This window comes from Poromitra crassiceps, assembly GCF_964638095.1.
Source record: "Poromitra crassiceps genome assembly, chromosome: 6".
Lineage (NCBI taxonomy): Eukaryota > Metazoa > Chordata > Actinopteri > Beryciformes > Melamphaidae > Poromitra > Poromitra crassiceps.
This window is the reverse complement of record NC_139627.1, coordinates 39,835,366-39,851,491: the sequence shown is the minus strand read 5'-3', so window position 1 is coordinate 39,851,491 and position 16,126 is coordinate 39,835,366. Positions and strand designations below refer to the sequence as shown.

Genomic DNA, 16,126 nt, shown 5'->3' with positions numbered 1-16,126 from the left:
TAGCCTAGTAGGCTACATGAGGGACATGTAATTGGAGGAGGTCAAATTCCGTTTTATGGTACCTTTGTCTACTTGTAGATCATCAAGAAACTTTAAATGAATTATGTTAGATGTGTTTAATAGAGCTGTATATAGGGTCTAGCAGCTGCTGATCAGCAGCTCAGACAGCCTCAAACACGAGGTGATTGACAGCTCTATAATTCGCATAATAGCAGCGGATGGTAACGCGCATTATTTCGCATTTTCTTTTGCCGACTTTCTGAAAATTAAATTAAAATTTGCCATAACTTTGGATGGAAAACCAACTACAGGTGCATGGTAGAAAAGAGACGAACAGCAGGGAAGAGGGTTGGGACTGGTTGGGATGTTAGTTGTAGATAGTTGGAGCCTTGTTGAGAGTGATTGTAAAGGTTTATATGTGGCATCGTGTAGCTTAATGGGTGGAACATGCCACACACACACTGGGTCAGGTGTTCATTTCCCACTGGGAAGTGCTATAAAATATTTTTGAGAAAAGTGTCTTCTACTACAATGTTTCCACGAGCCTAAACAAATGAATATCCTTAGAACGATCCTTTACACTCCAGATCATGTAAGGAAGAGGAAGTCCTAGAATAATGTAGGGCTGGGTGGGGATGGGGAAGGGGTGGGTATTCAGGGCATTCTCTAAGGGTCAATATGCCCCCAGATCTGTACTTGCCCAGACCAGCCCTCCGTCACTCACTGGCCCCGGCCGACCAGGAAATGAGGAAATGACATCAGTGTCTGCGGCCTCTGTGTTGGTGTAGGGGCCGGGATGATGCAGGACGTGTTTCCTGCCTCCGGGGGGGGTGTGGGGTCCTATACAATGGATCCCAGTTAAGACGGCGAGGACAGGACAGACGCCGGTGACATCAGCTCACAGACAGCTTAGAGAGAGAGAGAGAGAGAGAGAGAGAGAGAGAGAGAGAGAGAGAGAGAGAGAGAGAGAGAGAGAGAGAGAGAGAGAGAGAGAGAGAGAGAGAGAGAGAGAGAGAGAGAGAGAGAGAGAGAGAGAGAGAGAGAGAGAGAGAGAGAGAGAGAGAGAGAGAGAGAGAGAGAGAGAGAGAGAGAGAGGCTCTCATCTCATTTTGCGCAGGCGCAGTTGATATGTGTATATATATGTATATTTTTTCTATGTATATATATCTGTGTGTGTCTCTGGGCAAGTAATATGAACAGAGAGACTTACTGTTAACAGTTTGATGTAAAATGAACAGAGACTTAATGCTAACAGTTTGATGTCTGGGCTGCACACACATTTTCTTTTTACTCTAATGTCCCAGAGCTGCATCTGTTCACGTGAATAGCGACTCCCCCCTCCTTTTAAGATGCAGCGCAGTGCCGGCTAAACCCTGGATATAAACCGTGTATTTGTATTGCATATCTCCTCTTCCTTAAACATCACTTCCCTCCTGCATCCCCTGTATTTCCTCTGCAGAGCTTGGGCCACTGCACTGTCAGGATAGGGGTCGAGCTCAGCCCGGACAACACATAGCAAAATGTTTATTTAAACGGAAACGGTGGTGCATTGAATCATGTGAGGAAACATGACTTCAACCTGCAAACCGTAGCAAAACGGTGCACACCGTTTTCATATTGAACACACCCCAGCTGATCCCTGCCACTCGCAACAATAAAAGGATAGCGAGTAAAACGAACGTGCCAAACCACATATTAGTTATAAGCCAAATAACGTAGCATACTACTTTGATTACTACGGTAAATAAATCTAGAAAAAGTAAATGTATAGAAATGAGTGAAAAAGACACAAGATGGTCAGAGCAGCTCTGGCAGGCTGAGTCGACGTGTCCAGGTTGGAGTCTATGCAATGCAATCCCTAATGTGCATACAGGAATGCATATAACCTGTGTGTTTCCTTCTGTCCAACAGAAAGATGAGGTGTATCTGAATTTGGTTTTGGACTATGTTCCTGAGACGGTCTACAGAGTGGCCAGACACTACAGCCGAGCCAAGCAGACCCTGCCCATGGTCTTTGTCAAGGTAGGTGTGTGTGTACTCTCCTGTTAGTTTGTGTCTTTTTCCGACCCATGTTCTTTCAGAACTTTTTTTCCAGAACATGTAAGAACCGGTGTATCCCGCTCCATCGACAAGCGATCACACTGACTTTTCTAGACTAACCTGCAGGTGCGCTCACTGCCTGCTGGAGCACCTACAGGCCTCTATATCCTATCTGGTCGACTGCCTCTTTACAACCAGCCAGTTGTTTGTTATATAATGGTATATATTGTCGCTGTCGCGGCAGGACCCCGAATATCCATTTTTTCAGATTTTTTTTTTTTGTCATGAATCAATGCCATTGGTCACCCTTCATGTCTCTGTGTGGTTTTTACCAAATGCAACCAATGGAAAAGCATTAAAACGAGCTTGTGAGTAAATCTCGTAATGCCATTCGCCCTCAATCTGTCAGTCAAACCTCGAAATTCGTCCCCTACCTCCGTCCCACGCAGGACACTAAACCCGGAAAAGTCACACGGCAGACGTGCTGTCTATTTCTGATATCGTTTTGACTAATCCTGGCTTCCTCTGATGTTAATAGAGCAATAACATGTTTTCCAGTTATTCCTAGGCTGCAAACTTGCAAATCGGAGTGGTTTCTGACGAGAATAAAGTAACGTTAACGCTACGTTATGTCAGACTGTTCTCATCCCCATGCCAAAGCCCCCGCCTCGGCCATGAGAGGCTCTAAGAGCGCTGCTGCTGCGCGCGTGCATGGGGTTTGGGGCTCGTGCATGTCAAGTCAAGTCAAGTCAAGTTTATTTATTTAGCCCTAATTCACAAGCATGTCTCAGAGGGCTTCACAGAAAATATGTCTAGCTAATTCTAGCTGACACAACGGCAGCAAGAATATACAAAATAAAGATAACATTTGAACAATTGATAGAGAAATATAGAAAATATAGAAATGAAGGAGAGAGCAGAGGAGAGAGCAGGAGAAGGGAGGAGAGCAGGGGGAATGTGAGAGAGTGATGGGGTGGGGAGGGAATGGGAAATGTTGGAGGGTATAGGAGGTGGGGAAGGAGCAAGAGGAGAGAGCAGGAGAGGGGAAGGGGGGGGAGCGGGGGGGGGGGTATGTGGGGGAGAAGAGAGCAGGGGGGGGAGGAGGTGGGGAGAGAATGGGAAATGTGGGAGAGGAGAGAGCGTATGGAAGAGTATGGGAGTATAGAGGAGTATGGGAGACTATATGGAGAGAACAGGGAAAGGAGGGCTAGCTGACACAACATTAACAAATTACAGTAGCATCTGCATAGCAGAGGGGAGGCGGCCATCAGCGCCTGACTGGCCGGGAGAGAGTGCTTCCAAGTCGGACTGATAATATAAACATCATTTGAGCTTATCCAGGTAAGATATTAATCAAGTAAACATTTGGTTCAGTATTTTAAGAGCAAACAGGTTTTTTTAACTTCCTGAAAAGTTGCTGTTTTGGAGATTCGAGGTCCTGCCGCGACAGCGACGATATGTAAGAGCAGGAACCAGACAGGAGCAGATGTAGGACTTGTCAGTGATGATTAATATGATCATCTATGTCTAAGATAAAGACTCACTGCTGACTCTGTAGACTGCTGGAGTCATTGCCTTATATGTGACTTCTCTGATCCACACTGTTTGTGTGGGCACGTGCTGCACACAGATCAGTTGTTACACTGTGTGTGTGGGCACGTGCTGCACACAGATCAGTTGTTACACTTCAAACAGTTTCCCGTACACTTCCTGGCTGTGCCAGACACGTGACGTCAACGTGAGAATCCTATCTGTGAAGGCAGAAAACCTTTTCAGCACATTGCCTGTCTGTTCAATCCAAATGATTTTCCTATCTCACGGCAATAATTGCAACACCTACAATTAGTCAGTCCCACAGAGAGGGAGCAGCACTCATTGTACCTTTAACCACACTCCCCCACTATAAATACACATGGAAATATGGGATGATAAGACTTGGCTCACTCTTCCTGTTGAGACAGAGATTTTTTTCTTCTTCTTCTTCTGGCAAATAATTGGATGACCTTACTGCTTAGTTGCTCAGTTAGGGTGTATTCACACCTATCTCGTTTGGAGCAGTTGTTCCGAAACAGAGAGCATTTTCACCCTTGGTGCGGTTCGTTTAGGGGAGTGTGAACACAGCAATCGCACTCAGATGCGGGACAAAACAAGCGGACCAAGATTGCCAAGAAAGGGTGGTCTCGGTCCGCTTTAAACAAACTCTGTTGCGGTTCGTTTGTGGTGAGAACGTGATCCGACCTCGATCAGACACAACTGCAGTAAACGGTGCACATTTTTGGATAAACCAGCTGCCGTAGTCAGCTGCGCTGTGCGTAATGGCCAGAAGAACAAGCATTTTTATAGTTTAAAAACATCTTCATTCAGATCCTGTTTTGGCGATTGTGAAACTAGCGTTTGCATGGATAAACTGGGGGATTTTTACATCATCACATCAGCAGTTTGAACTCGATCAACTTATCTGGTCTCCATAAATGAATAAAAACAAGTTGTGGTAATCAGAGCCAGCTTCTTTGTGATAAGATTGTCTGGTTCAATCAGACAATCGGAGTGATTGCATGTCTCCCTCGAAATGTCCGTAGGCTATTGTTAAATTATTTATTAATATTTTATTCCTGACAGGACAGGTGTTCATATGCTTAATCGTCTGAAGTCTCCGTGATAGTAATAGCAGATGTTGCGAGGGTCTTTGATCTTCTATCTCCAAATTCCCAATAGATAGCCTAAATAGGCAATCTCCCGATCCCTCCCTCTTTCATTCTCTCCTCGCCTGGCGCACGCCCGACATAGCCTAATGTAGGTCTAACAAAACGCATTCTTATAATCATTATAGAAAATCTCTGAATTATTTTTTCCATCCAGGGAGGCTATAAGCCTATCAGAGTGTCTGCTGGCCAATCCAGGAAGTTTGGCAATACTATTTGGATCGTTTGATTTGTGGCTGTGTGAACACAAACGAACCAAGGCACAAATGCAACCATTGTATCAATTAAGCCCCTGAATCGGAACAAAGCAAACGATCTAGAGGTGTGAATACACCCTAAGTTTGAACTGAATTAATTAATTATAAAACAAAAACGTCTCCTGCCCATTCAGTACATTCTGTTGGATAAGAAAATGAATTATACCGAAATATGTAAATATAGAAAATGACAAGTGACAAAATTGGATGCAAAAGCTCTTACAAATGTGTATTCTAAAGAAATAAAAAGAAAGAAATAGATATTTTTACAAGGAATTTAAAAATCATTTTTCCTATGCATACAGTACATACCTATTATAACCATGGCGAAGAATGCAACTATACCATGCTGGCCCTGGTGACGCCCTGTTTCGCCTCAAATTCATTTGATCTGCAAGCCGGGGGTGGACTCAGCAAGAGCATTACCAGCACTGCTCGATGCAATTACTTTAGATAGAACTAACTCTAAATTATAACATGTTCCCCACAAAAAAGTCTAATCGTAAGGTTTAGAAAATATCAGAACATGTTCCATTGTTACTACCTGTTACTACCTGTTACTACCTGTTACTAACTGTTACTACCTGCACTGGAACCATTGTTACTACCTGCACTGGAACCAAAAGTAGGAGCATAAATAGGGACGGACATCAAACCAAAACCAAAATTACTCCTAATTACCACTGCTACAAAAAAGATTACAGGGGAAACACGATGTGCACATGTCCGAAAACGATGTGCAATTGTAACGTGTGTGTGTGTATGTGCGTGCGTGCGTGTGTGTGTGTGTGTGTGTGTAGTTGTACATGTACCAGCTGTTCAGGAGCCTGGCCTACATCCATTCGTTTGGGATCTGCCATCGGGACATCAAACCCCAGAACCTGCTGCTGGATCCAGAGACCGCCGTGCTCAAGCTCTGTGACTTTGGCAGGTGAGAGACCAGCGCAGTAGCCGGGTCACATCAGGCCCAGTTCTCACGTTTCAGGGCTTTCCCCGGTATTTATATCGAGGCTTTGGTGCGAACGCTGGGATCACACACTGATTCCATCATTACTCTATTGCTTAATTGATCTTGCCGCAGTCTGTCGACTTCTACCCAAGGATAAACGTATTGAGATGAATAGCATCTCCATCAGGCAGGGCGAGGCAGGGTTTCATTGCAGGTCTGTCTATCCATAAAAATACTTCCAAACCACATTGAAATAATTTCTCTGGTCAGCCGTCTGATAAAAAAAAGATGATCATAAATCTGTATTCAATAGCTGTGGTCAGGGACAAACCATTGTGCACCCAGCTACAGGAATTAATTCAGAATCTGTATACATATTTTATTTGAGGTGGTTAGACTTAGTTGGGCAGCCTAGTTAACTCATTGAGTGCCAAGGACGTCGATCGACGTCAAAGTAAATAGTGACGTAGAGTGCCAAGGACGTCAAATGCGTTTTTTGACGGTGGGACGTGGATCAAAGCCTCCTGCATCTCCTGTACAAATATTGTAGCTATTGAAGGTGTATAACCTATTTTACGGACTCATTAGGTGGCGACAGTGCTCTCCAGATTAGAGAAAGGTCCGGAAAACAGCAGGAAAAAGCCCCGTGATGAAAAAGAAACCGCTCATGCTGCAGCCAGAGCCATATAGATGGCTCTGGCTGCAGCTGACGTTGGCTGCGAACAGCAGTCAATCCGCGCCCACAACTGAGCCCCTCTGTCTCTGCTGTATAGTTTCTCCACACGATTAGCCGCCAGAAAGGCAGCACCCGACGCCGAAGGGCCAAACCTTTCCCTGCAGTCCGGTTTGGCATTTCCGTGTCGCGCTGGGAGCCGGCGCACAAAAACGGAGCTCTCCGAAAATAGACTGGGTGCGTGTTAGGCTGTGTGTTAGTGTGGGGAGGAGTTTGCAGCTGAGGGGGGGAGAGGGGGGTGGGGCAGGCAGGGCACCACACAACTACACCACGTCACTACATCAGAAAATATTAGCTTCAGACTCAGTGAATGTGCTTGAAATGCTGCATTTCACAAAAGGCGGAATATCTCAGCTTCTAATTTGAAACGTGTCTTTTTGCTCAAAACAGCCTATCTTCTCCGGCTCATAACTAAAGAACGGAAAATGGTATCAATAAACTTTTTTTTGCAGATGATGGAAGAGAGTCTCATCGTTCTTTGTGCGTGTTCGGTGTTTACATAGTAATATCACACAATATTCTGTGGGCCTCGAGAAATCACTGAAAACGCTCTGAAACTCTGGCACTGGGAGCGTCCGTTCTCCAAAAGTGGCTGGCACTCAATGAGTTAATAAGCGGGAATATTGAGTGAGCAGGTAGCAGCTCATTGGCACTTTGGTAGGATAAAGAGGCAAAAACTCTACTGTTAAACAAAAGTTTTTCGTCGTGTGTCTATATTTCTCCCCTTTTTGCTCAACATGCAGAAGAGGGTGTGATGATGATGATGATGATGATGATTTGCTCTCATCTTGTGTGCAGTGCTAAGCAGCTGGTCCGTGGAGAGCCTAATGTGTCCTATATCTGCTCTCGCTACTATCGAGCCCCGGAGCTCATCTTTGGTGCCACCGACTACACTTCCAGCATAGGTAGGTAGGGTGACTCCAGCCGGCAGAACCAACATTCACACTAACCTGTGTCTTCATTGGTGTCCAAATGTGCTCCTTTGTTTCTTGAATTCTCACTTCCTTTTCTTTTCCGTGACCCGCCTTCCCCCTCAGATGTGTGGTCAGCTGGCTGCGTGCTGGCAGAGCTGTTGCTAGGACAACCAATCTTCCCTGGCGACAGTGGAGTGGATCAATTGGTTGAAATCATCAAGGTACTGACTGGGGCGGCCTATTCACCTTATGCAGCCCCGCCCACTTGACCCATTGTATCGCGACTTCCTGTTCAAAGCGCCGGCTGTTTTACCTGCTCAAACTAGTCGGACTCACCTGCTCAAACCTAGTTTGACTCACATTATGTGTCAGAGTAGGTTTATGAGTCACAGGAAGTGTAAATACAATCGGAACCTCTGATTGTATTTACACTTCCTGTTAGACGGTCTCTTCTGAATAAGGTGAATAGGCTGTGCGGTCTTCATATATGATCTTTGGCGAGGTCTCTTCCTCTGTCAAAGTATAGTAATTAAAGAAACATTAACTTTCATGATGTCGTCTGAGTCACTCTATGCCCATTTCCTGTCCTCCATTCTGACGTTCCCCTGCTTTCTGTCCCGCCTCTGTGCTGCAGGTTCTTGGCACCCCGACTCGAGAGCAGATCCGAGAGATGAACCCCAACTACACCGAGTTCAAATTTCCCCAGATCAAGGCCCATCCCTGGACTAAGGTGAGTCAACAGGTACAGGAACCCTTTTACTTCTTTAAGACCCACCCCTCCGCCATTTACCTGTGCTCGCATTGCATGCCTCTCCCTGCCTGCCTGAATGTCTGTTTGTTTGTCTGTCTCTGCCTGCCTGTCTGTCTCTGCCTGCCTGTCTGTTTGTCTCTATCTGTCTGTCTCTGTCTGTCTGGTCTGTCCACATTCATCCAGCATCATCACATCCACCCAGCTAGCAGTGCTGCGTTGGGCCTTAATAGCCCTGCACCTGCCTCTGAGATGCCCCTCAGCCCTTCAGACTATGAAGATAGACTGAGGTGGAGAAGGGAAATGAACTCTCTCCCTCTCTTTGCAATCACATTGGCTTTCCCCATTGCACGAGTTGTTCTCGCGCCTCTCCATATTGGATGGTGAATCAGCTTGACCAGTGATTACCAACCCATGCAAAACAGTCAGTTTTCACCCAAAAACATGTCTGCCCTTGTGTGGGTACTAGTGGCACCTTGTGTGGGTACTAGTGGCACCTTGTGTGGGTACTAGTGACACCTACTATGTTCCATTTACATGCTGCTACATGGCAGCACCATTTTGACATTGAGCTGACACGAGAGCGATTGTTTGTCAGTGAGTGAGGAGATAAAGGTCAGTGTCTTGCTCAAGGGCACTTTGACATGGCTGTTTGACACTGCTGAGGCTGTCTAACCCGTGTGTCATTTCACCACTAGCTGCTCTGACTAGACCCTCTGGATGCTAAAGTCAACCAAACTTGACTTAACAGTACATCCTGCTCAGTCAGTGCAAGAGGGTAGTATGTCCTTTGTACTGCTTTATAGTCGTGCTGTCAGTAAGATGGACAGTTTAAATTCACCTAGCAACAACAGACAGACGATACTTCTCCATTTCATGCTCTCATCTCATGTATTACACTGTATGGGACCTCAAACAGGTGGTAAACGGTGCTTTCCCTGTTGCAGTTTAAATGGAGCATTCTCTCTTCCTGAATATGCCCCTCAGCAGTCCCGCCCACTGCTCTAGCATTGGATAACAGTGTAATCCAATCAACAGGCAGCAGGCCCTCGTGGTTGCTTCTCAGGCGCCCCCCTGTGGTTGTTCTATGCAACTGCACTCAGTCAGAGCTCTTAATTCACTCATTATGCATTTTGCCAGTGGTGTGCAATCATGTGCCAAGACAGAGTACGCTGATTTTCCCTTCAGCCAATCACTACAGCAGCTGATTTCACTGATTAGTTCTTCTTCTCGGGTACAAATCAGTCAAATCAGCTGTTCTGGTGTTTGGCTGGAAGGAAAGCCTGCAGACTTCTGGCCTTCCATGAATAACTGTACAGTAGGTTTCATGTGATACATTGAAGATCATTCCTTCATGTTCTAGTCCTTTTGAGCAGTAGTTCTCAAAGTGGGGTCCGGGGACCCCCAGAGATCCTTGAGGGGATTCCAGGGGATCTCCAGCAAAAAGGGGGATAATTTATTTTCACTATAATACTATGCATAAGTAACACATTAACAAAATGTATGACTGTTTTGGTCATGGGTTTCATACACCTGTAATAATGCATCTAAAAGCAAAAATCATATCTTATTAACTGGTGGTCCGTGATCTAACGGACCACCAGGGGTCCTTGATGTGAAAAAGTTTGAGAACCACTGCTTTTGAGGATACAAGTGCATTTAATGTCTGTGTAATACAGAATGTAGCTTGTTTTCTGTCTGGCTGCTCTCGGGAAGTGGTTCTCAATCCTGGTCCTCGGCACCCAGAGTCCTGCTGGTTTTCATTCTAGCATCTAATCAGGGACTGAGTCACACCTGGGACACCAGGTGATCTAGCTGGTAGGATAGAAAACCAGTAGTACCTGAGGACCTGGGTTGAGAACCACTGCTCAATGGAATTGACGTTGTAAGGTCACTGCTGACTTCTGACATTGGGTCCAACTGGTTTTTAGGTGTTCCGGCCGCGCACGCCCCCGGAGGCCATCGCCCTGTGCTCTCGCCTGCTTGAGTACACGCCCACGGCGCGCCTCACCCCGCTGGAGGCCTGTGCACACTCCTTCTTTGACGAGTTGCGCGACCCCAACGTCAAACTGCCCAACGGGAGAGAGAAGCCCTCCCTCTTCAACTTCACCACCCAGGGTATGAACACATAAGTGTCATGGCCATGTGATTTCCGCAAAACAGAAAATAGGGACGGAATCATGGAATTTGGTAATACAAATTTAATCAACTGTAAAAACATGGAATATTGCAAAGTTTTCGATAATTTGGCTGAAATTGATAAAAAGAAAAGTACGACTAATTATCAACATCAAAAGTAGACCTAATTATTGTAGTAACCTAAAGGATTTCATCAGTGTAAAATAGGCCTAGAGAAATAATTCAGTTTTCGATTGGGAGGGGGGGTGGTCTTGCGTGGGACCCTTACGTCACCTCACAACTTGGTTATCACTTTGAGAAACATGTCGAAGAGGCTATCTGCAAGAGCCAAGTCATAAAAAAATGTATATATATATTGATTCTAACCTAAATTAAAATTGAAAAAAATTTAACGGATTTCATATGGGCCTAGGCTCTCTTGCTTGTTATCTGGTTGCTCTCTGACTTCACCTTCCTGTCTGTAGGTTGGTCGGTCAGTCGGTCGAGCATGCCTTAGCGAGCCCTAACCCACCCAGACAGAATATCATATGTATGAGTTTTGTCACTTTGTTGGCAGGAAATTTACCAAATTAAAGATACTGACTATCGGTACAAAATATTGGCTATCAGCAGCTTGAATCCAGAAATATTGGTATTGGCCTTGAAAAAACCTTTACCTGTCAAATCCTTGTTTCAATATACTTTCAAAAATTGGAATATTTCAAATCAAAAGTATTCCTATTTGTGAGAATGTCAGACTAATGACAGGGTCTATTGGTTGCCAGTCTCGACCTTTCTCTCTGACTGTGCTGTCATAGAATCTGACACTAGCTTACCGACAGACAACCCTTATCTCCTATGTATTCATTATTTTCTCTCAAATAATCTTTGTGTTGATCTCTTCTTCTGTCACCCGTTGCTTTTCTCTGTATGTAGACAGAAGTGGATCTTTATACTTGTATTCAATTACCCTAGCCACAAGTAGCTATTCTCTGTAGGGAAAAAAACAATGTAATTTTTAAAGAGCTTATCTTATCTTAGCAGTACGTCACCTCCGGGAGACTTCTGGTGTTAACAGACATCTGTTGTAATTTCTGTCTCTTACCCAGGAGCTACAGATAGCTTTGTAAAGCTGTGATCCAGGAGCTACAGATAGCTTTGTAAAGCTGTGATCCAGGAGCTACAGGTAGCTTTGTAAAGCTGTGTTCCCAGGAGCAACAGGTAGCTTTGTAAAGCTGTGATCCATGAGCTGCAGGTAGCTTTGTAAAGCTGTGATCCAGGAGCTACAGGTAGCTTTGTAAAGCTGTGTTCCAAGGAGCTACAGGTAGCTTTGTAAAGCTGTGATCCAGGAGCTACAGGTAGCTTTGTAAAGCTGTGATCCAGGAGCTACAGATAGCTTTGTAAAGCTGTGATCCAGGAGCTACAGATAGCTTTGTAAAGCTGTGTTCCCAGGAGCAACAGGTAGCTTTGTAAAGCTGTGATCCAGGAGCTACAGGTAGCTTTGTAAAGCTGTGATCCAGGAGCTACAGGTAGCTTTGTAAAGCTGTGATCCAGGAGCTACAGGTAGCTTTGTAAAGCTGTGATCCAGGAGCTACAGGTAGCTTCGTAAAGCTGTGATCCAGGAGCTACAGGTAGCTTTGTAAAGCTGTGATCCAGGAGCTACAGATAGCTTTGTAAAGCTGTGATCCAGGAGCTACAGGTAGCTTTGTAAAGCTGTGATCGAGGAGCTACAGATAGCTTTGTAAAGCTGTGATCCAGGAGCTACAGGTAGCTTTGTAAAGCTGTGATCCAGGAGCTACAGGTAGCTTCGTAAAGCTGTGATCTCTTACCCAGGAGCTACAGGTAGCTTTGTAAAGCTGTGATCCAGGAGCTACAGGTAGCTTTGTAAAGCTGTGATGTAGCAATGTGCTGTAAGTTGTTCTTCTCTCTCTCAGAGCTGTCCAGTAATCCCTCCCTGGCCTCCATCCTCATCCCTGCCCACGCCCGCAGCCAGGCTGCCGCCTCCACCCCAACCAACGCCTCTGCCACCACAGGTCAGAGGTCACCGTCCACCAGGCACCAAGCAGCTCCAAACATGTTTGTTTAAAGCACAGGCTGCAGCTTCTGTGGTTGATGTTATTGGTAACATGTTTGAAGTATGGTAACTGTTTTAGTAAAAGCTGAAATATCTTTCACTTCCAGTAGTCATCACTTTGACCACCAAAAAGTTTAGCAGTCGTTTTTGTTAAATATACCCCAAAAATGTCTATTTGTCCAGGGAAAGTGGGCTGAGCATGCTTGCTCTTTTCCAGCAACGCACTGCTACATAGTCGCACAGTTACACGCATTCACACCAGCACAACCTGTCAGTAATACTGTTGCCACTTGCCACTGGGCAGCTACACTGGAGCAGTTGGGGGTTAAAAGGATAGTGATAGTCAAAAAAAAATAAAGTCTAGCCCTATTTGCTACTTACCAATGATAATGTTGATTGGTAGAGTTCTTTCTTAATGCTGTTCCTCATAGTAGCTCTGGAAAGTTGGGAAAAAACAAATACAAGGTCAATAGGGTCACGCTCCTGTATGTACAAGCTGACTCAGGCTCACTGAAATGCACTGTGTGTGTGTGTGTGTGTGTGTGTGCGCGTGTGCGTGTGCGTGTGCGTGCGCGTGTGTGTGTGTGCGTGTGTGTGCGCGTGTGTGTGTGTGTGTGTGTGTGTGTGCACTGTGGAGGAGAGTTTAGTGAGCCTCAGTCAGCTTATACAGCAGCATGACCCCATTGACCTTGCATTTGTTTTTGCCCACATTTCCAGAGCTGCTATGAGGAACAGGATGGATTGTGCTGAGAGAGAACTCGACCAATCAACATCATCATTGGTAAGTAGCCAATAGGGCTAGACTTTTAAAATGTGAACTATCCCTTTAAATGCCTTGCATAGGAGGGTGGGGGGGTGTCTAGCACCCCCTCCCCGTGAGTGGGTGTTGTAAAGAGTACCAGTGGACACAGCCTCCTGCTCTGTGCTCTCTCGGTCTTTGTCTGCCCCCTCCCTCTCTCTATTGATTAGGGCTGCCCTCGACCAATGATGTTCTTAGTCGACTAATAGTCGTTAGTTCAAGCAATTAATTGATTGGTTGATTAGTCGTCGCACGTCCTTGGTTCTCCAGTAATACACCCGCCAAGTGTGAAGTAGATTCGGATGAACGGTTATCAAGATGCTCACACACACACACACACACACACACACACACACACACACACACACACATACAGACAGAGATTCCTTGCTGTGTAGTTTGATGATGACATCCATCCAGGTACCAAAAGTTGGCAACCCTGGTCTATTAACTTTTTAACAACAAGGCACAGCTCCCCAATCGAGTTTAAGTGTTGTTTTCTTCTTGTCTTTTCTTCCTGCGACTAACCCGCCTAAAGAACACTTGGTCGACTAAGAGTCTTCTGATCGACCAATAGGGGGCAGCCCTACTATTGATGAACTTAAGGTGATTGTTTTGAGGACAGTTTGACAGCGAGTAAGCATCTCTCCTCTACCTCCTCTTGTCTGCAGATGGTAGCAGCACAGAGCGAGGCCCCAGCACCACCACCGCCTCTGCCTCCGCCTCCACCTCCTGAGCCCCACAGACCGCCTCCTCCACCCCAGCCCATGGCCCCTCCATCGCCCCGGCCAGGGGGTGAGCTCCACTCCGCTCCTCCCCCCCGACAGCAGCGGAGTGACGCCCACGCAGTCGGGGTTCAGCTGCTGGCGAAACGGCCCCACAACAACAAACCAAACGTCCCCCTATCTGCCTCTTACCTCTTTGTCCCCGACCGGCCCCCATCCAGCTGTTTGAATTGTACTCCATCCTCTGTCGAAGACGTCTCTCCGCGTCCTCTCAGCGGGGAGGTGGAGCACGGGGGCAGAGGGGGCGCTGTCGACTGTACTCATTATAAAAGTACACTGTACATGTATACACAATGCTAGCCTGCTAATGTTTGTAACAGGACAATCTGTAGAAAAAGGGTCACGAAGTCCTAAGCTGTTCCCCTCGGCCCTCCCATATTTAACTACAGTATCTGGCCTTCTCTCTGGTCCTCCCCACACCTCCCTCCCCCTTCTCTACGTCCTCATCCGTTGACCTCTGACCCCCCCCCCCCTGCGCCCCCTGGCCGGACCCCCCCTGGTTCCTCCTGTAGTGCATGGCCTGAATATGGTTAGGATCACCCAGGGCCTCCTCTCCCCGCCCCTCACCGCTCACTCTCCGCCCTCCACATTGACCTCCACTTCTGCAGACTAGGCATGAGGCTCACGCACGCGTATACACACGCACACAAAGACGCACACACACACACATACGCACACACGGACACACACGAATGCATGATGATCCTGATGTATGTGGAAAGAAGCAGGGGAAGGTCTGGGCAGGTTTTAATTGTTTTGCTCGGGGTTGTTTTTAAAATGGTTTGCCAGCTGTTTTACTCAACCTTGTTTTAAATTTGTGTTTTATATTCCTGGGCACATGTTTTGGATTGCCATGTGCGATGGATGTGACATGTATCTGGTTCTGTGTGCTTGTATAATATATTATATATATATATATATATATATATATATATATATATACATACATACAATACAAAACATACATGCATACACGGTTTATATATTACTTTTCCTTATGTATAAAAAGTATATATAGATATATGTATATTAACTTCAATGGTTCAGAAATCATTTATGGTGAGCTCATATCTGGCAGAGCAGTGGCAATATTTGCCGCTGCTTAAAGACAATAGAATTAGGCAAGGTGGCGTGTCTATTATTATTATTTTCTTGTGTCCGTTTGCTGGAGTGTGTTTAGATTCCGGCACTTCTGCGTTGTCCATTATTTGTTAAGGCTGTAGATGGATTTAGAGTGCCGCTCGATTCCCCAATCGTGGTCTCGACTGCGGCGACTGTCCGTAACGGTGTTTGTGTGACAACGTCCCCCTCCCCCCCACATCTAGCGCTCCCTCTCTCTCTCTCTCTCTCTGTGGAAAACTCCCGAGGTATTTCTCACGCCTTTCTTCCCGTGACTCCTTGCAGAGTCTTGGCGGCGATTTAGCTCGGGGAGAGCTGCTCGGCCGTCACTGCTGACTGTATCGTGACCACTGACTTTTAAGTGTTAGTCTAGCTTTCTTTTCCTCTCCACCTGCCGCACATAGAGCCACTCGGTACAGTCTGTCAAAACGTCTTATTTACAGAGAATACTCACTACATTAAAAAGAAAAAAGAAAAAAAACGCAGCAGAATTTGTATATACAGTATAAATGCTCCTCACCAAAATCCTGACTTGTATGTTTTTTTTATGTTGTTTATCCCCCCCCCCCCCCCCCCCATGTTATGTTCAAGGTATGTATATATGCAGACCCATGTACTGTTTATGAGCAAAAACAAAGAGGGTTGGGGATTGAAATGGAAAAGATAAAAAAAAAAAAAAATCAGGGCAAAACTGATGTTTATGGATATTGTAGATGATGATCTTTATCCAGCCATATAGTTCAATCTTACCAGTACAGTAGATGACAGCTGTATTATTGTAACAACAACTAGTCATGTATAGTGTAACTATAGTTTTGGAGTGCCTTTGCTTTCATGCACCGTCGCCTTGTTCACTCTCCCCTACATTGTGACTCTCCCTTTGGTGCT

At 45.8% G+C, this 16,126-nt stretch overlaps 1 protein-coding gene across 2 annotated transcripts in view; it reads left to right on the top strand.

Annotated features, from left to right (window-relative positions):
* gsk3ba (glycogen synthase kinase 3 beta-a) overlaps window positions 1-15,796 on the top strand; it is a 55,542-nt gene extending 39,746 nt beyond the window's left edge. The window contains exons 4-11 of one of the 2 annotated variants that reach the window (XM_083639492.1): window positions 1,912-2,022; window positions 5,800-5,930; window positions 7,480-7,586; window positions 7,719-7,816; window positions 8,230-8,325; window positions 10,275-10,461; window positions 12,396-12,494; window positions 14,006-15,796. In XM_083639492.1, coding sequence (XP_083495618.1) covers window positions 1,912-2,022; window positions 5,800-5,930; window positions 7,480-7,586; window positions 7,719-7,816; window positions 8,230-8,325; window positions 10,275-10,461; window positions 12,396-12,494; window positions 14,006-14,070 — 894 coding nt within the window. In that variant the 3' untranslated portion in view covers window positions 14,071-15,796. Of the gene's footprint in view, window positions 1-1,911; window positions 2,023-5,799; window positions 5,931-7,479; window positions 7,587-7,718; window positions 7,817-8,229; window positions 8,338-10,274; window positions 10,462-12,395; window positions 12,495-14,005 lie in introns of both variants that reach the window. The other variant, XM_083639493.1, reaches the window with a different exon arrangement.
* The last annotated feature ends 330 nt before the right edge of the window (window positions 15,797-16,126 follow it).